General features: G+C 44.6%; 1 protein-coding gene across 1 annotated transcript in view; it reads left to right on the plus strand.

Annotated features, from left to right (window-relative positions):
- gad3 (glutamate decarboxylase 3) overlaps nt 1-22,946 on the plus strand; it is a 47,019-nt gene that overhangs the window by 22,694 nt on the left and 1,379 nt on the right. The window contains exons 9-15 of the mRNA XM_080466106.1: nt 1,032-1,086; nt 1,164-1,280; nt 6,650-6,714; nt 7,154-7,232; nt 9,247-9,396; nt 14,323-14,430; nt 14,648-14,737. Coding sequence (XP_080322232.1) covers nt 1,032-1,086; nt 1,164-1,280; nt 6,650-6,714; nt 7,154-7,232; nt 9,247-9,396; nt 14,323-14,430; nt 14,648-14,737 — 664 coding nt within the window. The remainder of the gene's footprint in view (nt 1-1,031; nt 1,087-1,163; nt 1,281-6,649; nt 6,715-7,153; nt 7,233-9,246; nt 9,397-14,322; nt 14,431-14,647; nt 14,738-22,946) is intronic.

Below are 22,946 nucleotides of genomic sequence, written 5' to 3' on the forward strand. Positions count from 1 at the left end.
CCCAGGAAAGGCCGCAGCCCCTCAGCATAGAGGCTAGCACCCCCTCGAGCCCGCAGAGCCACCAACCACCCAGGCCACGACGTCCCAGCCACTGATGGCCCCCAGAGCCCCGGCGCGGAGCCACCGCCCCCCCACAGGGCTACATGGTGTATTTAAGCATTTTACTAAACGGAGGAAAAGAAACTCTATAAACGATATTCTGAGTCACCTCGACTCAGGGTGTTACACACAATGCACAGCGGGGATGACGGCAACATTACCATATAATCTATGTACATGCTCAGTCGGAAAAATCACAGTCAGTGACGTCATGGCGATCAATCAATCACAGTGTTTGCCAGACAAATAGCCAAAGTTGTTTCAGTTCCGTGACCGGACAAGTATACGCTGCCTTTTTTTTTCCACATCCCTTGTTACAAGGGTTAGGGCTAGAGGGTTAGGGTTAGAGCGTGTTTAGGGTTAGAGATAGAGTTAGATGGTTAGAGTTAGAGGGTTAGGGTTAGAGGGTTAGGGTTAGAGCGTGTTTAGGGTTAGAGATAGAGTTAGATGGTTAGAGTTAGAGGGTTAGGGTTAGAGGGTTAGGGTTAGAGCGTGTTTAGGGTTAGAGATAGAGTTAGATGGTTAGAGTTAGAGGGTTAGGGTTAGAGGGTTAGGGTTAGAGCGTGTTTAGGGTTAGAGATAGAGTTAGATGATTAGAGTTAGAGGCTTAGGGTTAGAGGGGTTAGAGGGTTAGCGCTAGAGGCTTAGGGTTAGAGTGTATTTAGGGTTAGAGATAGAGTTCGAAAGTTAGAGTTAGAGGCTTAGGGTTAGAGATAGAGTTAGAAGGTTAGAGTCAGGGTTAGGGTTAGGGTTAGGGTTAGGGTAAATGCACACATGGAGATCACCTCCAAAACCAGCACCTGATTCTCACTGGTGACGCAGTTTAACTTCCAGTTTATTTTCTGAAAAGTGTCACGTGATGATTGTGAAACAAACAAGGAGATTTCCATTCAACATGCAGAGGAAACAACCACCTGCTTTCTTCTCTTCAGAGGTAAAATGATTCCTGCTGAGCTGGAGTCTTCCATTGCTGCAGCTAAAGAAAAGGTGATGATCAGTTTTCAGTGTGTTCCTGTGGATCCTGCTTTACAGGACGGTACAGAGACTTGTGTCTTTCTCTGCAGTGTCTGGTGCCGTTCTACGTCAACGCCACCGCCGGCACCACCGTGTACGGAGCCTTCGACCCGCTCACTGCCGTGGCAGACATCTGTCAAACACACTCTCTTTGGATGCACGTGGACGTAAGTCACACACACACACACACACACACACACACACACACACACACACACACACACACACACACACACACACACACACACACACACACACACACACACACACACACACACACACACACACACACACACACACACACACACACACACACACTTCCATTCTCTGACACTGCACTCATTATTCAGGATTAAGTCAAAATACAAGTTTTTTTGGAGCTCCTGCAGATTCCTCACAATTTCCATATTCAAATGACATAAATATTTAACTACACATATACAGCACTGAAAATATTGAAACACATAACAGAAACTCAAGTATAGAAGGACCAAAGCCGACCTAAATGGCATCAAATCTCTGCAAATAGAACTTTGGCGGACGTGCGACTGCAGGGCCCAACCCCTTGGAGACGGATTGAAGCGGCCTCCACACAACCAGCCAAAGGTTCAACCATGGACGTTGTGTCCATCAGGGAGGACATTCTTTGACATTCTTTCCTCCCTGAGTCAGGACATGTCCTCCATCAGAAGAGTGGAGCTGAAAAACACTATGACAGAGGAAGAGGAAGGGCCCAAAACCCAGACTGCTAACAGCATAGCCACAATTACCTTGGAGGTGAACAAGGTGGTGGCAGACGTCCCGGCAGTGGAGGACAGACTGTCGGCCTGGTCGGATGGACTAGAATAGAATTTTATATATATAGCACCTTTCCCAGACACGAGTCACAAGGTGCTTAACAGCACTAAAAACAGAAAAAATAAAATGAAATAATCCATCCCTCCATCCATCCATCTTCTCCCTCTTATCCGTTCCCGGGTGGTGGGGGTGTCAGTCTGAGCACCGTCACCCAGATCACATTGCACCATTAAGAACCTTCCTGCAGGTGGAGAGCCCACAGGAAGGTGGCGCCCGGCGTGGGACATGAACCCTCTACCTTGAGACTGAGAAGCTCACCCACAACGCTGGAAGAAGACACATTAGAAGACCTTCAAGCCGACTTGGACCAGTGCTACGATCATCTCGTAATGTGCAAGACTCCGCAGACCTCGTCACCCTAAAGAAGCCGCCAGAGCTGTCTCCACCCATGAGTTCCTCGCCGTCCAAAAAGTTCGAGGACATCCTGGACAGCATCAACACCAAGCTGTCCAGCTTCGATGCCCGGCTCGCTCTGGTCGAGGTGCTCCACCACGAGTTCCAGGCTCTCCGGGACTCGCTGGAGTTCAGCCAGCAGCAGGTGGTGGAACTGAGAACCAGGGACTTCGGGACGAGGTGAAGTCACTGAGCAAAGGACTGACCGGGCTGACGGAGGAGAGCAAGAAGATGAAGGAGTCCATCCTCGATCTCCAGAGTTGCAGCATGCGGGACAACCTCGTCTTCGAAGACGACAGGACAACCAGCGCCCGCATCCACCGCCTGGGAGCAAGACGACAGGACAACCAGCGCCTGCGGCCCGTCGTCGCCGTTTGAACATTTTAATCAGAAAGAGCAGGTGAAGAGTCACGGCAGGGAACTGTGAGGGACGGACTTCAGTGTCAACGAGCAGTTCCTGAAGGACATCCTGGACCGCCGCTGCTCATCGCTGAGGGATCCCGAGCCGTCCTCACCGTGGACAGGCTCTATGTCAACGGCCAGCTGTACCGGGACCCCGCCGTCCCCCCCTGGCTCTACTGATGGTCCTCACACACTGAGTATAACCACTCTAACACACACATCACAGGTGTACTCAGGTCCAGGTAAGTATTTAACAGTAACATCAGTAAACATCATGAACAACCTCTATTAAAGCGAAGCTAATTAATATTACATCATTAATGTACACGATGTTTACAATATTGTTGTAGTAATAATTATCCTGGACTTGCATCGTCAGCGCTGGGATGGAAAAAAGAAAGAAAAAAACACTGAATTCTTTTCTGTTTTTGGTTTCTCACTTTTCTCTCTATTCCTCTACCTCCTCCCTCGTTTTAATAACAATACATACTCACTGTTTTCACCACATTAAAACCTCCACATCACAATCAACTGCCACCATATCACACACTCATATATTGGCAGACACACACTCCTGTTTGAATAGCCAGTCACACACACACACACACACACACACACACACACACACACACACACACACACACACACACACACACACACACACACACACACACACACACACACACACACACACACACACACACACACACACACACACACACAGACACAGAAAATGAGTGTAACTAGGAACAGGTTCAGCTTTCTCCCCTGGAGTGTACGAGGAATGGACACGCAAATAAAAAGACAAAAAGTTTTTGAACACTTAAACCAACTCCAGGCAGACATTGTCTTGTTACAAGAGACATTGTCTTGTTACAAGAGACATCATCTTGTTACAAGAGACATTGTCTTGTTACAAGAGACACACACACCTACCACAGGACATCACAAACTGATTTCACCACAGTTCCCTCACACACACTCAGCTTGGTAGAATGCCCAGCAGAGAGGCGGAGCTACATTAATCAACAATAAAATATAATTGTCTTGTAAAGACACAATCACAGACCCAGAGCGATTCTACTAACAATACACATAGATTAATTAATCTTATAGACCACTCCACTAATTATACACATAGATTAATTAATCTTATAGACCACTCCACTAATTATACACGTAGATTAATTAATCTTATAGACCACTCCACTAACAATACACATAGATTAATTAATCTTATAGACCACTCCACTAATTATACACATAGATTAATTAATCTTATAGACCACTCCACTAATTATACACGTAGATTAATTAATCTTATAGACCACGCTACTAATTATACACATAGATTAATTAATCTTATAGACCACTCCACTAATACACGTAGATTAATTAATCTTATAGACCACTCTACTAACAATACACGTAGATTAATTAATTTTATAGACCACTCCACTAACAATACACGTAGATTAATTAATCTTATAGACCACTCCACTAACAATACACATAGATTAATTAATCTTATAGACCACTCCACTAACAATACACGTAGATTAATTAATCTTATAGACCACTCCACTAACAATAAACAAAAGGCCATTATCACCTCCTTAGATGCAGAAAAAGCCTTTGATGGGGTAAATTGGAAATTTCTACTCGCTGCACTATGAAAATTTGGATTTAGAGAAAATGACCTCTCCTGGATAAAGATCCTGTCCACCTCACCCAGTGCCTGTGTTAAAACCAATGACCAAATGTCCTCAAGGTTCAATCTTGAGAGAGGCACCAGACAGGGGTGTCCACTCTCACCAGTACCCTAACCCACAGTACCCTAACTACAGTACCCAGTACCCTAACCCAAAGTGCCCAGTACCCTAACCCACAGTACCCTAACTACAGTACCCAGTACCCTAACCCAAAGTGCCCAGTACCCTAACCCACAGTACCCTAACTACAGTACCCAGTACTCTAACCCACAGTGCCCAGTACCCTAACCCACAGTACCCTAACTACAGTACCCAGTACTCTAACCCACAGTGCCCAGTACCCTAACCCACAGTACCCTAACTACAGTACCCAGTACCCTAACTACAGTACCCAGTACCCTAACCCACAGCACCCTAACTACAGTACCCAGTACTCTAACCCACAGTGCCCAGTACCCTAACCCACCGTACCCTAACTACAGTATCCAGTACCCTAACTACAGTGCCCAGTACCCTAACTACAGTACCCAGTACCCTAACTACAGTGCCCAGTACTCTAACCCACAGTGCCCAGTACCCTAACCCACCGTACCCTAACTACAGTATCCAGTACCCTAACTACAGTGCCCAGTACCCTAACTACAGTACCCAGTACCCTAACCCACAGTGCCCAGTACCCTAACCCACAGTACCCTAACTACAGTACCCAGTACTCTAACCCACAGTACCCAGTACCCTAACCCACAGTACCCTAACTACAGTACCCAGTACCCTAACTACAGTGCCCAGTACCCGAACCCACAGTACCCTAACTACAGTACCCAGTACCCTAACCCACAGTGCCCAGTACCCTAACCCACAGTACCCTAACTACAGTCCCCAGTACCCTAACCCACAGCACCCTAACTACAGTACCCAGTACTCTAACCCACAACACCCAGTACCCTAACCCACAGTACTCCAACCCACAGTACCCTAACCTAGTACCCATACCCTCCCCTCACTACCCAGTACCCTAACCCACAGTACTCTAACCCACAACACCCAGTACCCTAACCCACAGTACTCCAACCCATAGTACCCTAACCTAGTACCCGTACCCTCCCCTAAGTACCCAGTACCCTAACCCACAGTACTCCAACCCACAGTACCCTAACCTAGTACCCCATACCCTCCCCTCAGTACCCAGTACCCTAACCCACAGTACCCTAACCCTCAGTACCTTGACACCTACTGGAAGAACTGTAACAATGAGATCGGGAATCACATTCATATATTCTGGACTTGTCTGAAATTACAAACATGTTTGGAAAAAAATCTTTGAGGCATTAAGAGTAATATTTCAAAAAAATATTAGAAAAGATCCAAAGGTGGCACTACTTGGGTTCTTACCAACAGATAGTAATAGAGCTCAGAAATATCTTTTTCAAATTCTGACTACAGCAGCGGTCAAATGTACCACAATTAAATGGCGACAACTGGAGACACCAACACATGATATGAGGATGTAGAAAGTCTGAAATCTTCCAATTGGAACAATTTACATTTTTTAAGGCTACAAAGTGAAGTTTTTGTTGAAAGATGAAGACCAATTTTGCCGCTGCTACCGCGGACCCTCGGCTGGACACACTGTGATTATTTCATCTATCTATCTATCTATCTATCTATCTATCTATCTATCTATCTATCTATCTATCTATCTATCTATCTATCTATCTATCTATCTATCTATCTATCTATCTATCTATCTATCTATCTATCTATCTATCTAGTTGTAAAGTGTGTTAATGAATGTGTACTTTGTAAAACTTGCTAAAATCAAAATCAAAACTAAGTAAAAAAACAAAAGAAGATCATGTAGAGTAAGTACACCAACAATGAAAGTCACTCATGATGAGTACTCACATTACTCAGTTTATTGTAGTCATTCGTAATGTTATTCACAAGAGGCTGAGGTACGTGAATTCTCATTTCAACCTTTTGTAGCTTATACGTTTCTTTAAAGAGGGTTAGCGTTAATCCTAGCTTCACTATGATGTCATGTTTGCATTAGTTCCTGGTGAATATTGGATTCTGGTACATTCAGCTCACACTTGTCAAACAGGAACATTGATGCTGCTTGTTTGAGTGGTTGGACCTCTTTCAAAGCCAAAGCCGATGTGTTTCCACAGGCAGCGTGGGGCGGCGGCCTGCTGATGTCAGACCGACACCGGCTCAAACTGCATGGCATCGAACGGTACGCATCTCTACACTCCACACTCTGGCTACCACGACACAGTGTGTGTGAGCTGCAGGATGACCGGACCATAAAGACAGAACACATAGTCAGCTGCTACACAATGAGCTGGCTGGCCTCACCTGACCGTGACACAGGTTTCATGGTTCTGTACACAGGTTTCATGTCTCTGTACACAGGTTGCATGTCTCTGTACACAGGTTGAAGTTTTCTGTTAACAGGTATAACAGGTTGCAGGTTGCATGTATAACATGTGAGATAGCACTGCTGATGCTTCATTACAGGAGTCGTGGTCACTTTTGGTTAATTATATCATGTCACACATTATTTTGCTTACATTTGTACATTTGCTGTAAATCCGTGTGATAATATCCCTGACAGTTTGCTGACAGAGTGTACTGGTAGTGGCCCTAGTAATAATATTTGTGATTATTTTCAGAGCATCTTCTGTAACCTGGAACCCTCATAAGATGATGTGTGTCCCCCTGCAGTGCTCCGCCATACTGGTTAAGAAAAAAGTAAGAAATCAAAGCTCTGCTTCAGATTGTTGTTGAGCTGCTGCAGTTTGACTGCTGGACAAACGGACTGATCCACGGAGCCTCTCTCCTCTCTTCTCTCCTCATGTTCATATGCCATGATGGCATGTAGAGATCCGTGTTTCCTCTCTGACCCTTTACCCCCCCAGTGCAGACAGAGTGCTGCCCCCTCCGTCTGGTTTGTCTATTCTTTTAAATTGGTGACATGCTGTTGTTGAATGTTGTTCCAGTCTGCAGGTGATTGTGGCGCTCTGTCACCTGGACTGGACTTTTCCTTCTTCTGCTGCAAGGTTTCTCTCTCTCTCTCTCTCTCTCTCGCTCTCTCTCTCTCTCTCTCTCTCTCTCTCTCTCTCTGTTGGAGAACATGCTCACTCATTAAATAGTGTTTCTTTTCTTTTCTATATTTTATTTGAACATGTAGTCCCATGAAATGTACATTAACCCTCCTATTAACCTCACATTTTACTCCCACCTTTTACCCTCAAGGTCAATTTGACTTCAGACATGTTTGCCTCCAGAAAATGATTTATATAAAACTGTTGTCCAGGTTTTAGTTTCAGGCACTTTGTTTATATATTGAATACATAAATAACCCTTGAAAATGAGTGAGGTGGCCTGTCTTCTAGCGCCACCATCAGGTCAAACCTATTCATTTGAATGAATGTTTCCTGAAAAGTTTTCATCCAAATCTTCTCAAACCTGCAGACAACATAATGTCCACACGAGTCTGTTGGTTTGATGATGATGTGACCTTTTTGCAGGTGGAGTTCATTATGACATCTTTAAAGAAACACTTAGCATGAATAACCTAGAACTGAAAAGGGCCAGACAATCTTCCTTTTCTGAGATTATCACCAAGCACAGTAATACTGCTGGTACTTTGATTAGTGTGGACAGACTGACTAATCCCTCCTGATCTGTTATCAAATGCAGTTTGTAATGAATTTCATCCCATTTCACCCAAAAAGGACAAATCAGACTGACTTTCAGTCAGTCGGCTATTCTACCTTCAGACTGACCTTCAGTCAGTCAGCTAGTCGAAATCAGACTGACCTTCAGTCAGTCAGCTAGTCGACCTTCAGACTGACCTTCAGTCAGTCAGCTAGTCGAAATCAGACTGACCTTCAGTCAGTCAGCTAGTCGACCTTCAGACTGACCTTCAGTCAGACAGCCAGTCGACATCAGGCATGATGACTGTAACGTCTGAGCCTCCACAAAGATGTTCTGTCTAATCTAGTTGAAAACAAATCATCAATTATTTTAGTGATTTGGGAGTGAATTCATGATTCTCCCACCATGAACCATGAGGACTGTAAAGGTTTCACCACTTTGCCCAAACTTCCTTTTAGTAGCACGGCTGTCTCGTTCTGGTCCACCTGCCTTGTTTGTTTGTATTGTTCTGGTCCACCTGTCTGCCTGTTCCCTCAGTGTCCATGCTGCCTGTTTCCTCAGTGTCCATGCTGCCTTTTCCCTCGGTGTCCATGCTGCCTGTTTCCTCGTGTCCACGCTGCCTGTTCCATCGGTGTCCATGCTGCCTGTTCCCTTGTGTCCATGCAGCCTGTCCCCTCGTGTCCAAGCTGCCTGTTCCCTTGTGTCCATGCTGCCTGTCCCCTCGTGTCCAAGCTGCCTGTTCCCTTGTGTCCATGCTGCCTGTCCCCTCGTGTCCACGCTGCCTGTTCCCTTGTGTCCACGCTGCCTGTTCCCTTGTGTCCACGCTGCCTGTTCCCTTGTGTCCACGCTGCTGCCTGTTCCCTCGAGTCCATGTTGCCTGTTTCCTCATATTTCCACTGTCTGTTCCCTTGTGTCAATGGTGTGTGTTCTCTCGTGTCCATGCTGCTTTTTCCCTCGTGTCCACGCTGTCCGTTCCCTAGCTTGAACACGACCTGTTCCGTTGTGTCAACGCTGCTGCCTGGTAATTTGTATGTACGCTGCCTGTTCCCTTGTGTCCATACTGCCTGTTCCCTGGTGTCCATGCTGCCTGTTCCCTGGTGTCCAGGGCCTGTTGCAGGAGTGTAACAAGCTGGGAGCAGAGTACCTGTTCCAGACAGACAAGCCCTACGATGTGAGCTACGACACCGGTGACAAGAGCATCCAGTGTGGACGGCATGTCGACGTCTTCAAGTTCTGGCTGATGTGGAAATCAAAGGTATTGATTTTGATGATGGGTGAGGGAGGGGTGAGGATGGAGTTGGAGTCATTAAGAGGGGTGCGGGGGCATGAGGGGGGAAAGGTGGTGATGAAGGTGGGTAAGAAAGCAGGGATGAGGGAGATAAATGGATAACCAGAGGTCTGTACTACGACGCTAGATTTCTTTATAATTGATGTAACTCTAAGATGACCTCTGCTTCTCTCTTCAGGATTAACTCTGGTTTTCTCTAATCTAGGTATCTTCAGGATTAACTCTGGTTTTGTCTTATCCACGTTACTTCAGGATTAACTCTGGTTTTCTCTTATCCAGTTAACTTCAGGATTAAACTCTGATTTTCTCTTATGGAGGTAACTTCAGGATTAACTCTGGTTTTCTGTTATGGAGGTAACTTTAGGATTAACTCTGGTTTTCTGTTATCTGGGTAACTTCAGGATTAACTCTGGTTTTCTGTTATGGAGGTAACTTTAGGATTAACTCTGATTTTCTCTTATGGAGGTAACTTCAGGATTAACTTTGGTTTTCTCTTATGGGGGTAACATCAGGATTAACTCAGGTTTTCCGTACTATGACGCTGGTTCACTTCTTCCCAGGATAAATCACCATGGTAACTGACTCTGAATGTCTAACCTGCTCCGGAGCAGGATATGTTCTGGATAAGATTACAGTGAGTGTAAAGCTCCGCCTCCTGACCAATCAGATCTCTTGAGTAATGCCCCGCCCATTCTTAAATGATGGTGATTGGTGGGCAGGTTCAGCTCTGAGCTGCAGTGGAGCGGAGAGGAGAAAGTATCTAGAACAATATTTTAGACAGAACCCAATAAATCCTGGTCTCTGAGCTTTGAAGGAGGTTCTGGTTTTTGTTTTTGTTCTTGTTCTTGTTCTTGTTCTTGTTCTTGTTCTTGTTCTTGTTCTTGTTCTTGTTCTTGTTCTTGTTCTTGTTCTTGTTCTTGACTTGTTCCAAGTCTGTTTGGCTTCTCGAGGATTGATCTGGAATAATGAGCTTAATAATAATGCTCACGCTGACAGAACTCCAGAACCATGAATTAATGGAAGCAGAACTTCTCCTGTCGTCACGGTGATGAATTAATATTCCAACAGGAAACACACTCACACAGAGGAACCTCCGCCTCAGAACAAGTGGATGTAAAATGTAAAGTAAAAGAAGAGCAGTGAGGAAGCTCTGGACATTGAATACATGATGCTGCAGTGCAGACCGATATATTTGTGTGTATTAGTTTACATCGATACTGATCACAGCCGTATACGCTACACCTCGCCATCAACCGGCAACTTGCAGCACAACCAGACAGGGTCGTCATAGCAACTGGGGACCTCAATCATGCCAACCTGAAGTCTGCCCTACCCAAGTCCCATAAATATGTAAAATTCGCTGATGCTTCCTTTAGAGCCTCCTTTAGCCCAGGAACCACTGAGGCGTCCTTTAGAACCTCCTTTAGCTTAGGAACCACTGATGCTTCCTTTAGAACCTCCTTTAGCCTAGGAACCACTGATGCTTCCTTTAGAGCCTCCTGTAGGTTAGGAACCACTGATAGATCCTTTAGAACCTCCTTCAGCCTAGGAACCACTGAGGCGTCCTTTAGAACCTCCTTTAGCTTAGGAACCACTGATGCTTCCTTTAGAACCTCCTTTAGCCTAGGAACCACTGATGCTTCCTTTAGAGCCTCCTGTAGGTTAGGAACCACTGATAGATCCTTTAGAACCTCCTTCAGCCTAGGAACCACTGAGGCGTCCTTTAGAACCTCCTTTAGCTTAGGAGCCACTGATGCTTCCTTTAGAGCCTCCTGTAGGTTAGGAACCACTGATAGATCCTTTAGACCGTTCTTTAGCTTAGGAACCACTGATGCTTCCTTTAGAACCTCCTTTAGCTTAGGAACCACTGATGCTTCCTTTAGAACCTCCTTTAGCTTAGGAACCACTGATGCTCCCTGTAGAACCTCCTTTGGCCTCGGAACCACTGATGCTTCCTTTAGAACCTCCTTTGGCCTAGGAACCACTGATGCTTCCTTTACCAAAGCAGACCAGCTCATGTTCCTCAGAATTCCTTGCAGCGACAACATTTAAAGGAACCCGCTCATCGGAGCGTTCAGAGAAACTCAGGATGACTGAAAAAGGAGCAGATCATGTAAGTTACTAAAGCAATAATCTGCCTAGAACCACTTGAAATCATCTAGAATCCAGATGAACTTTTTGTAGTTCATTTACAGAAACTTGTAGTTCTTTCCCCACCATGGCAGACGTCACTAACTAGAGCCGCCGTCGCTTTATTATGACGTCACTAAGTGAAAGTCTGACTGCCTCACCACCGTGATCACCTTTACTAACTCCTTTAGGAAGCCTCCTAACACCTTTCACTAACTCCTTTAGGAAGCCTCCTAACACCTTTCCTTAACTCCTTTAGGAAGCCTCCTAACCCCTTTCACTCACTCCTTTAGGAAGCCTCCTAACACCTTTCACTCACTCCTTTAGGAAGCCTCCTAACACCTTTCCTTAACTCCTTTAGGAAGCCTCCTAACACCTTTCACTCACTCCTTTAGGAAGCCTCCTAACACCTTTCCTTAACTCCTTTAGGAAGCCTCCTAACACCTTTCACTCACTCCTTTAGGAAGCCTCCTAACACCTTTCACTAACACCTTTAGGAAGCCTCCTAACACCTTTCACTCACTCCTTTATGATGCCTCCTAACACCTTTCACTCACTCCTTTATGATGCCTCCTAACACCTTTCACTCACTCCTTTAGGGAGTCTCCTAACACCTTTCACTAACTCCTTTAGGAAGCCTCCTAACACCTTTCACTAACTCCTTTAGGAAGCCTCCTAACACCTTTCACTCACTCCTTTAGGAAGCCTCCTAACACCTTTCCTTAACTCCTTTAGGAAGCCTCCTAACACCTTTCACTCACTCCTTTATGATGCCTCCTAACACCTTTCACTCACTCCTTTAGGGAGTCTCCTAACACCTTTCACTAACTCCTTTAGGAAGCCTCCTAACACCTTTCCTTAACTCCTTTAGGAAGCCTCCTAACACCTTTCACTCACTCCTTTAGGAAGCCTCCTAACACCTTTCCCTAACTCCTTTAGGAAGCCTCCTAACACCTTTCACTCACTCCTTTAGGAAGCCTCCTAACACCTTTCACTAACTCCTTTAGGAAGCCTCCTAACACCTTTCCTTAACTCCTTTAGGAAGCTTCCTAACACCTTTCCTTAACTCCTTTAGGAAGCCTCCTAACACCTTTCACTCACTCCTTTAAGAAGCCTCCTAACACCTTTCCTTAACTCCTTTAGGAAGCCTCCTAACACCTTTCACTAACTCCTTTAGGAAGCCTCCTAACACCTTTCACTCACTCCTTTAGGGAGTCTCCTAACACCTTTCACTAACTCCTTTAGGAAGCCTCCTAACACCTTTCCTTAACTCCTTTAGGAAGCCTCCTAACACCATTCACTCACTCCTTTAGGAAGCCTCCTAACACCTTTACTTACTCCTTTAGGAAGCCTCCTAACACCGAGTCACAAACCGCCTCAGGCACAGCTTCTACCCACAGGCTGTGAGAACCATTGCCACCCCACCCTCCACACAGACTGAACAATTTGCACAGCTGCTACACTCCCTTCTCCACTACTTGTAAATACTTCTTAGTTGTACATATTTTATTATTTATATCTTACCTTTCGTATTATATTTTCTACCATTGTGTGTGTGTTTTTACTGCCGTCACAACATTTCACTGCTAACACTGCTAACACATTGCTAGAGTTACAATAAACAACTTCTACTTTTACTTCTACTGTGTTGCTTTGAGCTGCTGGATGTGTTGGAATTCTTCATAATCTCAGAGATTAACTGCTCCTCTATGGTAAAGTCAGCTGCTCTGTAGGGTTTCTCCCTCTGTGATTGGTCACACGCTGCAAGCTCCGCACCTTTCATGTGAACGCTTTGATCCTGGAGGGAAACTCTGGTTGAACTTGTGAGGTGATAACCTGCTTCCTGTTAATGCTCCAGAATGTCTGGGTTAGTTAATCTAGGTAACAGAGATATCCTGGATATGTTAATCCAGACAACAGAGATATCCTGGTCTGTTAATCCAGAGATATCCTGATACGTTAATCCAGGAAACAGATATTCTGATACGTTAATCCAGGTAACAGAGATATCCTGGTATGTTAATCTAGGTTACAGAGATATCCCGGTATGTTAATCCAGGCAACAGAGATATCCTGGTATGTTAATCCAGACAACAGAGATATCCCGGGAATGTTAATCTAGGTAACAGAGATATTCTGGTATGTTAATCCAGGTAACAGAGATATCCTGGTATGTTAATCCAGACAACAGAGATATCCTGGTATGTTAATCCAGGTAACAGAGATATCCTGGTATGTTAATCCAGACAACAGAGATATCCTGGTATGTTAATCCAGACAACAGAGATATACTGGTATGTTAATCCAGGTAACAGAGATATCCTGGTATGTTAATCCAGGTAACAGAGATATCCAGGTATGTTAATCCAGGTAACAGAGATATCCTGGTATGTTAATCTAGGTAACAGAGATATCCCGGTAAATTAATCCAGGTAACAGAGATATCCTGGTATGTTAATCTAGGTAACAGAGATATCCTGGTATGTTAATCCAGGTAACAGAGATATCCCGGTATGTTAATCCAGACAACAGAGATATCCTGGTAAATTAATCTAGGTAACAGAGATATCCTGGTATGTTTATCACGGGTCGTAGTCCAGGCCTCTGGTGTCAGACCTGAGATGACAACATGAAGTTGAATAGAAAAAGAAGTGAAGAGTATGTATGTATATGTATATGTTGGTGTTGTTGATGGAGTTGACAGTATGTCACGGTGTGACGTTGACGGGGGCCTGTCACGATGTGTTTCACCCTCTGGTTCAGGGTTCGGAGGGTTTCGGCTCTCAGGTCAACAGGTGCTTGGAAAACGCAGAGTATTTGTACGACGAGCTGCAGAAGAGGACGGACTTCCAGCTGGTCTTCAAAAGCAAAGTGAGTCTGATCAGACACATCATGAGTTGTGTGCGATTGTATATTTGTTTGTTGGCAGCCTGAACACAGTACCATGTGTTTGTTTGTGTTTTCTTGTTTGTTTGTTGGCAGCCTGAACACAGTACCATGTGTTTGTTTGTGTTTTCTTGTTTGTTTGTTGGCAGCCTGAACACAGTACCATGTGTTTGATTGTGTTTTCTTGTTTGTTTGTTGGCAGCCTGAACACAGCAACGTGTGTTTCTGGTACATCCCTCCCAGTCTACAAGGACTGGATCCTGGACCAGAGCGAGACCGCCGGCTGCACCAGGTAGTGACACACATCCAGACTCAGACCGACCCTGTTCCTGCAGGACGTGGACCCCGTATTCATTCATTCATTCATTCATTCATTCATTCATTCATTCATTCATTCATTCATTCATTCATTCCTGAAGATTCTGAACAAAAGATTAAAACAAAAGAATCAAGAGAAACAAAGAGAATGAATAAAAAAGAGACATTCATCCCAGTGAGTGATCCAGAGTTCACTCCACACACACTCTGGATCACTCACTGGGATAAATGATCCAGAGTTCACTCCACACACACTCTGGATCACTCATTGGGATGAATGATCCAGAGTTCACTCCATACACACTCTGGATCACTCATTGGGATGAATGATCCAGAGTTCACTCCATACACACTCTGGATCACTCACTGGGATGAGTGATCCAGAGTTCACCCCACACACACTCTTCTTTTACAATGTGTGTGTCATATGTTCGAAAAGGGGGAGGAAGAAGTATAACTTATTTTTTTCTTCTTAAACAAGCACCAATTTAAAAAACAACTAAACATTGGGGTACAGACCACGGTCACAATGGTGAACAGTCGTTTTTTTTTTTTTAATGTGAAATGAAAAATGAAATATGAATATAAAAACTCAGGGGTTGAAGCAAAGTTTCCAGATCTCTGTGAAGACATGAGCATCCGCCGCTCCACCCTCAGAGTTTGGAGAGTTTGGATGTTGGGGTTTCAGTGCAGCAGGATGCTTTTCCCTGCCATTGGAGATATCCTGGGAATCCTGTCGGTGCCTGTGGGATCCAGTGTCCTGTCCAGTTCTGTGCCAAAGAGAAAGCTCACTGGTTCACAGTCCAGCCGGGTTTCAGAATGCTTTCGATTTCTGCATTCCCACTGAGCCTGTTCATGTTGTACAACGGAGACATTCAGAGGAAGAATGTGTGACCATGCTGCTCATGCGAAGCGGGATTAGATATGTCCTGAGCTTAAAGTTAGAATTGTCTTCAGTGATTTTATGATATGGCAGAGGGGTGAAGACATATGGAGTCCCACACAGCTTCTCTAACTTCGTGTCCTAAATCCTTTTGCCTTCTGGTCTAAAGTGAGGTCAAAGAGGAGCGGTGGTGTTCTAACACAGCTCCACAGAGCCAGGCCTTCCCTCTGTGGAGCGGTGGTACTCTGACACAGCTCCACAGAGCCAGGCCTTCCCTCTGTGGAGCGGTGGTACTCTAACACAGCTCCACAGAGCCAGGCCTTCCCTCTGTGGAGCGGTGGTACTCTGACACAGCTCCACAGAGCCAGGCCTTCCCTGCGGTGATACTCTGACACAGCTCTACAGAGCTAGGCCTTCCCTCTGTGGAGCGGTGGTACTCTGACACAGCTCCACAGAGCCAGGCCTTCCCTCTGTGGAGCGGTGGTACTCTAACACAGCTCCACAGAGCCAGGCCTTCCCTCTTCAGGATAGTGGAAAGGTGGAGAATTCACACTATTTGGAAAAGTCTTATTCTGGGATTTCAAATTCTGACTTGAGGTTTTAAAAAGCGAACTTCAAGCTCTTTCTAGGATATGGAGGGTCTGTGTTACAGGAAGGGGGGGTCTGGGTTACAAGATATGGCTGGTCAGACTGTGGCTTGTTGTCAGACTGTGGCTTGTTGTCAGATTGTGGCTACTGGTCAGATTGTGGCTTGTTGTCAGACTGTGGCTTGTTGTCAGATTGTGGCTACTGGTCAGATTGTGGCTACTGGTCAGACTGTGGCTTGTTGTCAGATTGTGGCTACTGGTCAGACTGTGGCTACTGGTCAGATTGTGGCTACTGGTCAGACTGTGGCTTGTTGTCAGATTGTGGCTTGTTTTCAGACTGTGGCTACTGGTCAGATTGAGGCTACTGGTCTGACTGTGGCTACTGGTCAGATTGTGGCTACTGGTCTGACTGTGGCTACTGATCAGACTGTGGCTACTGGTCCGATTGCGGCTACTGGTCAGACTGTGGCTTGTTGTCAGACTGTGGCTACTGGTCAGATTGAGGCTACTGGTCAGATTGAGGCTACTGGTCAGACTGTGGCTACTGGTCCGATTGCAGCTACTGGTCAGACTGTGGCCACTGGTCAGACTGTGGCTACTGGTCAGATTGTGGCTACTGGTCAGATTGCGGCTACTGGTCAGACTGTGGCTACTGGTCAGATTATGGCTACTGGTCAGACTGTGGCTTGTTGTCAGATTGTGGCTACTGGTCAGATTGCGGCTACTGGTCAGACTGTGGCTACTGGTCAGATTGCGGCTACTGGTCAGACTGTGGCTTGTTGTCAGACTGTGGCTTGTTTTCAGACTGTGGCCACTGGTCAGATTTTGGCTACTGGTCAGACTGTGGCTTGTTGTCAGATTATGGCTACTGATCAGATTCTGGCTTGTTGTCAGATTGTGGAAGAGAAGAGAACTTCATAAGAACTCCCTCTTCAGGAAGAAAGCGTGGGGCGGACCCTAGACTCTGGAAGGACGGCCATCCGCCTTGACCGGTTGGGGGAGAAGTACATGGGATAGGACAGGGAGAGAGAGGAATAGAAGAGAGAGAGAGAGAGTGGCAGACAGGCCAGATAAGTACAAATACTAAGAAAAGTCTATGATGAGCGTTGGTCTGATGATGAACCAATCTCAGTCTGGAGTTTAAGGGCCGTGCCGTTGCGGTGGGGTCCCGGTGCTGTGGTGGGGTCGGGTAGTAGGACCGTGGTAACTCCACTCTGGGAGTCTTGGGTCTGATCCCCTGGATCCTGCTCTCCTCCTGTCAGGGATAAAAAAGACGGCGGCAGTGTCTGGTGTCTACAGTAATGTTGTTACACAGAGAGAAAGAAAGAAAGACAAGAAACAGAACCTCCAAATGTAGAGTTCCTCCCTTTAACGGGAGAGAGGAAATCCCCTCAGCAGTCTAGGCCTAGAGCAGCTCAACTTAGTGCTCCTATTTTATTCCTAATGAGAAGCTTTATCAAAGAGGAAGGTTTTTAGTCTCCTCTTAAATAAACTAAGGGTGTCGCCCTTCGGACCGAGGCTGCTAGTTGATTCCAGAGTAAAGGAGCCATATGGCTGAAACTCCTGCCTCCTCTTTTACTTTGAAGGACTTTAGGGATTACCAACAGTCCTGCATCCTCAGAGCCAAGGGCTCGTGGAGGGTGAGACACTTCTAGAAGTTTCTCGATATAGGACGGAGCCTGGTGATGAAGAGTTTTATATGTGATCAGAAGGATGTTGAATTCTATTCTAGATTTGATGTGAAGCCAGTGTAAGGATGCTAAGACTGGGGAGATGTGCTCTCTTCTTCCAGTTCTGGTTAGTAAACCTGCAGCAGCGTTCTGCACTAGCTGGAAGATCCTAACAGAGGAGTTTGGACAGCCTGACATTAGGGAGTTACAATCATCTAATCTTGAAGTCACAAAGGCAGGAAGCATTTTTTCTGCATCTTTGAAGGACAAGAAGTTTCTCATTTTTGCAATATTCCTTAGATGGAAGAAGGCTGTCCTGGAGACATGTTTAACATGGGACATAAAGGACAGATCCTGATCAAAAATAACACCCAGGTTCCTAATATCACTGTTAGAGGTTAAGGTAATATTATCTAAGGTAATCAGACTATCTGAAAAGTAATCCCTGAGCTTTTTAGGACCTAGGATTAGAACCTCAGTCTTGGATGTGTTGAGCATTAAGAAGTTGATAGACATCCAGGACTTAACGTCCCTGAGGCAGGACTCTAGTTTAACAAGTTGGTCGGCCTGATTGGCTTTAACTGATAAATATAGCTGAGTATCATCTGCATAACAATGAAAGTTAATGCTGTGTTTCCTAATAATATTTCCGAGTGGTAACATATAGAGATTAAACAATATGGGTCTGAGGACGGAGCCTTGTGGTACTCCACACAGGACCCGTTCATGCATTGAAGATTTGTTATTTACATGAACAAATTGAAACCGGTCAGATAAATATGATTTAAACCAGTTTAAGGCTAAGTTTTTAATGCCGACGGCATCTTCTAATCTCCTTAAAAGTATATTATGATGGACAGTATCAAATGCGGCACTAAGGTCCAGAAGAAGTAAAGCAGATAGAAGAGCTCTATCTGAGGCCATTAGAAGGTCATTAGTAACTTTTAGCAGTGCAGTCTCTGTACTGTGGTTCATTCTGAAGCCGGACTGAAGGTCCTCTAACAGATTATTCTCCTGCAGATAATCCTGGAGTTGTTTAGCCACTACTTTCTCCAGAACCTTTGACAGGAAAGGAAGGTTGGAGATGGGCCTGTAGTTTGAGAGAAGGCTTGTGTCTAAGTTTGGCTTCTTAATGAGAGGTTTAATAACTGCTAGTTTAAAGGATTGTGGCACATAGCCTATTGTTAGAGACTGGTTAATAATTGCGAGTATAGAATTATTGATTAGTGGCAGTGCCTCTTTCAGAATTCTAGTAGGAATTGGGTCCAACAGGCTAGTAGTTGGTTTAGCAGAAGAAATAAGGGAGTTTAGTTGGACTAGTTGTATTTGCTGAAAGCATTCCAGATGACTGTTAGGTTTAACCAGTTCCTCTGTTATGGGGCTAACAGACGGTAGGGTTTGATGGATGTTATCCCTAAGCCTTGTCATTTTATTTTGAAAGAACTTCATGAAGTCCTCACTACATATATTGATAGGAATGGTGGGCTCCACGCTATTTTGGTTCTTGGTCAGTTTGGCTACAGTACTGAAAAGAAAGCGAGGGTTGTTTTTGTTTTCCTCTATTAAGGATGAGTAGTAATTAGTTCTACTTCTACTCAGAGCTTTCTTATAAGTTTTGAAGCTATCCTTCCAGGCTATATAATCTAGGTCTGTTTTTGTTGAACGCCAAGTTCTTTCTAATCTACGGGAGCGTTGTTTAAGCTGGCGGGTTGATGAGTTAAACCATGGGGAGGACTTTTCCTGTTTTTTCAGTTTCATTTTTTGAGGAGCTATGTCGTCTAACGTTGTTTTTAGCATATCTGTCAGACTGTTTGTTAGGTATTCAATATCTGAGCTAGCAACAGTATACGGGTCAGGAAGATTCACTACTGATTCTATAGCAGAGGGAATTCTTTCCTTGAATTTAGTTACTATGTTATCAGAGAGAGACCTGGTTAACACGGCTTTAACCGGAGGGTTATAACTATTTAGAACAAAGTCAAAGGTTATTAAGAAGTGATCTGACAGGAAATCATTGTGAGGAGAGACGGTCAGACGCTCTATATTCAAACCATAGGTTAGAATGAGGTCTAGGGTGTGGAGATGTTTATGGGTAGGCCCGTCTACTACCTGAGAGAAACCTAGAGAGTCAAGTGTAGATCTAAAGCTGGTACTGAAACTATCATTTTCTAGGTCAACATGAACATTGAAGTCTCCTACCATGATAACCTTATCTTTAGTCAGGGCTAGATCTGACAACAATTCAGAGAATTCAGTTAGAAAAGTTGAACAAGGTCCAGGAGGACGATAAATGATTACAAATTCTACAGAATTTACTATTTTATTTGACGGGTGTGGCATGGTCATGCTCAGACTCTCAAAAGAACTAAGTTGGATTTTGGGTTAATATTAATTAGTAACTGAGAGTTCTAGATGGCTGCCTCCACCCTCCTCCACCACTTTCACCAGCTATTTGAGTGTTAATATGACTTGGAGGGGAGGCTTCATTTAGACTAACATACTCATCTTTACATAGCCAGGTTTCTGTTCATCCAAAGAGATCAATGTTGTGTTCGCTTATCAGATCATTGCCTAGAAGAGCTTTGGATGATAAAGATCTAATGTTTAGGAAACCACATTTCATTCTTTTGTCTTGATTTTGTCTAGTTTCACACTTGATACGGATGAAGTTTTTGTAGTCATTAGAAGTTGTTTTCCTAGGTTTAGATAGTTTTATACTTGTGGTGGTCCGAGGGATAGACACAGTCTCTATGGGATGTTTGACTAAGTTAGCTATGGTTGGTGACTGCCGAGAGGGAAACTCAGAGAGGCGTGTAGGACTGTGAATCTGTTGCCTGGTCCCCACTCTGCTACGTCAGGATGGAGGAGCTAAGCTTTTAACTCTGTTTCTAGATAAGAGGTACGCTCCATCCAACGTGGGATGGATGCTGTCCCTCCTGATGAGACCAGGCTTGCCCCAGAAGGACTTCCATTTATTACTGAAGCCTACCGAGTTACTGGGACACCACCCTGACAGCCAGCGGTTAAAAGATGAGGTGCGGCTAAACATCTGATCACTGATGAGGTTTGGGAGGGGGCCAGAGAAAACTACTTCGTCTGAAATGGTCCGCGCGTATGTGCACACTGACTCTACGTTAGCTTTGAGGACCTCAGACTTCTTCAGGCGAACGTTGTTTCCACCGCAGTGGATTATAATCCCTTTAAATCTCTGTTTACTCTTGGTCATTAGCTTTAGCTGGGACTCTATGTCGCCTGCTCTGGCCCCAGGCAGGCAGCTAACTGTGGCCGCTGGTTGTCCTAGGTTAACGTGTCTCACTATAGAGGAGCCAATAACCAGCGTGTCCTTCTCAACCAGCGTGCTGCTGAGTGGGGCAAACATATTGGAGACACTGGCTACTGGTCAGATTGTGGCTTGTTGGTCAGACTGTGGCTACTGGTCAGATTGTGGCTTGTTAGTCAGACTGTGGCTACTGGTCAGATTGTGGCTACTGATCAGATTATGGCTACTGGTCAGACTGTGGCTACTGGTCAGATTGTGGCTTGTTGGTCAGACTGTGGCTACTGGTCAGATTGTGGCTACTGATCAGATTATGGCTACTGGTCAGACTCTGGCTTGTTGTCAGACTCTGGTTACTGGTCAGATTGTGGGTACTGGTCAGACTGTGGCTACTGGTCAGACTGTGGCTATTGGTCGGACAGCAAGTGGATCAATTTCAGAAATGGACCAAGCCCTCATTTATTCCTTCACGTTCTACTGCCAGAGGAACCGTCAGTGACCGGGGCTTGCTGCGATACTGCAGGTGGTTTCAGCCGGTTGTGTAGCGGCGGCTCTGGGTTTGGCTGCTTCACAGATTCTCTGCTTCTGGGGATTTAGACGTCATGTTTCTCTGCTGGTCGGCAGGTTTTAAGAGGTTTTGTGTCCCAAGTTGTGGGAAGCATAGACATTATATACATAGACGCCTCATTATCTGGGGAGGGAGACGTCAACAGCGCTGCCATCTTGGACTGGTGGTGGTGGAGGCAGGGGTGAATGAACATTGACGATGGAATGAGGTACTCCTCAATCTCTAAGTAGAATTATAAGTTGAATTTTGTATCAGTCTTCCCTTAAAGTCTTAAACACAACACAAGGAAATGTGACTAGTAGTGGTCAGTGTGCATTAATGTGCAGTATACACTTTGTTTAGTGTGTTAATGTGCAGTATACACTGTGTTTTAAATGAGTTAATGTGCAGTATACACTGTGTTTAGTGTGTGTTAAAGAGCAGTATACACTTTGTTTAGTGTGTGTTAAAGAGCAGTATACACTTTGTTTAGTGTGTTAATTTGCAGTATACACTGTGTTCAGTGGGTTAGAGTGTTTTACTGGGCTGTAATTCATGTGAAGTGGGTTCAGTCAATAAATTCTGAATTTCTTCAGTGAGACAGATATTGTAATATACCGCAGAATCACTGTATTGTCATAATTAGGTTACTGGCTATACTCAGCCGTAGTAATGGTTATAATAATACTATCAATAATAATATCAGAATCCAGTAACTAAAATACAATAATAAAAACTATAATAATAAACAGCATTAGATCATTATAATAAGGTAATATAATATAAGAATACTATAGTAATAATAATTGTACAATGAGAATACCAGTAAATATAAAATATAATAATAATATGAGAATATAATAATTAAAAGAGTAGCAATAACAATAATACTGTAGTAGTACAATTATACAATAATAATTGTCAAATGCAATGTACTGCCATAGTCCTGAGCAATAATGTCAATAAAACCTGAACACATCTGAAAGTTTTCTGGGTTTCTTTTGTTCTATTTACATCTCTCTCTCTCTCTCTCTCTCTCTCTCTCTCTCTCTCTCTCTCTCTCTCTCTCTCTCTCTCTCTCTCTCTCTCTCTCTCTCTCTCTCTCTCTCTCTCTCTCTCTCTCTCTCTCTCTCTCTCTCTCTCTCTCTCTCTCTCTCTCTCTCTCTCTCTCTCTCTATATATATATATATAATGTCTGACTCTAGTTATAAACCACCTC

Source organism: Lipophrys pholis (genome assembly GCF_963383615.2).
Source record: "Lipophrys pholis genome assembly, chromosome: 1".
Classification (NCBI taxonomy): Eukaryota; Metazoa; Chordata; class Actinopteri; order Blenniiformes; family Blenniidae; genus Lipophrys; species Lipophrys pholis.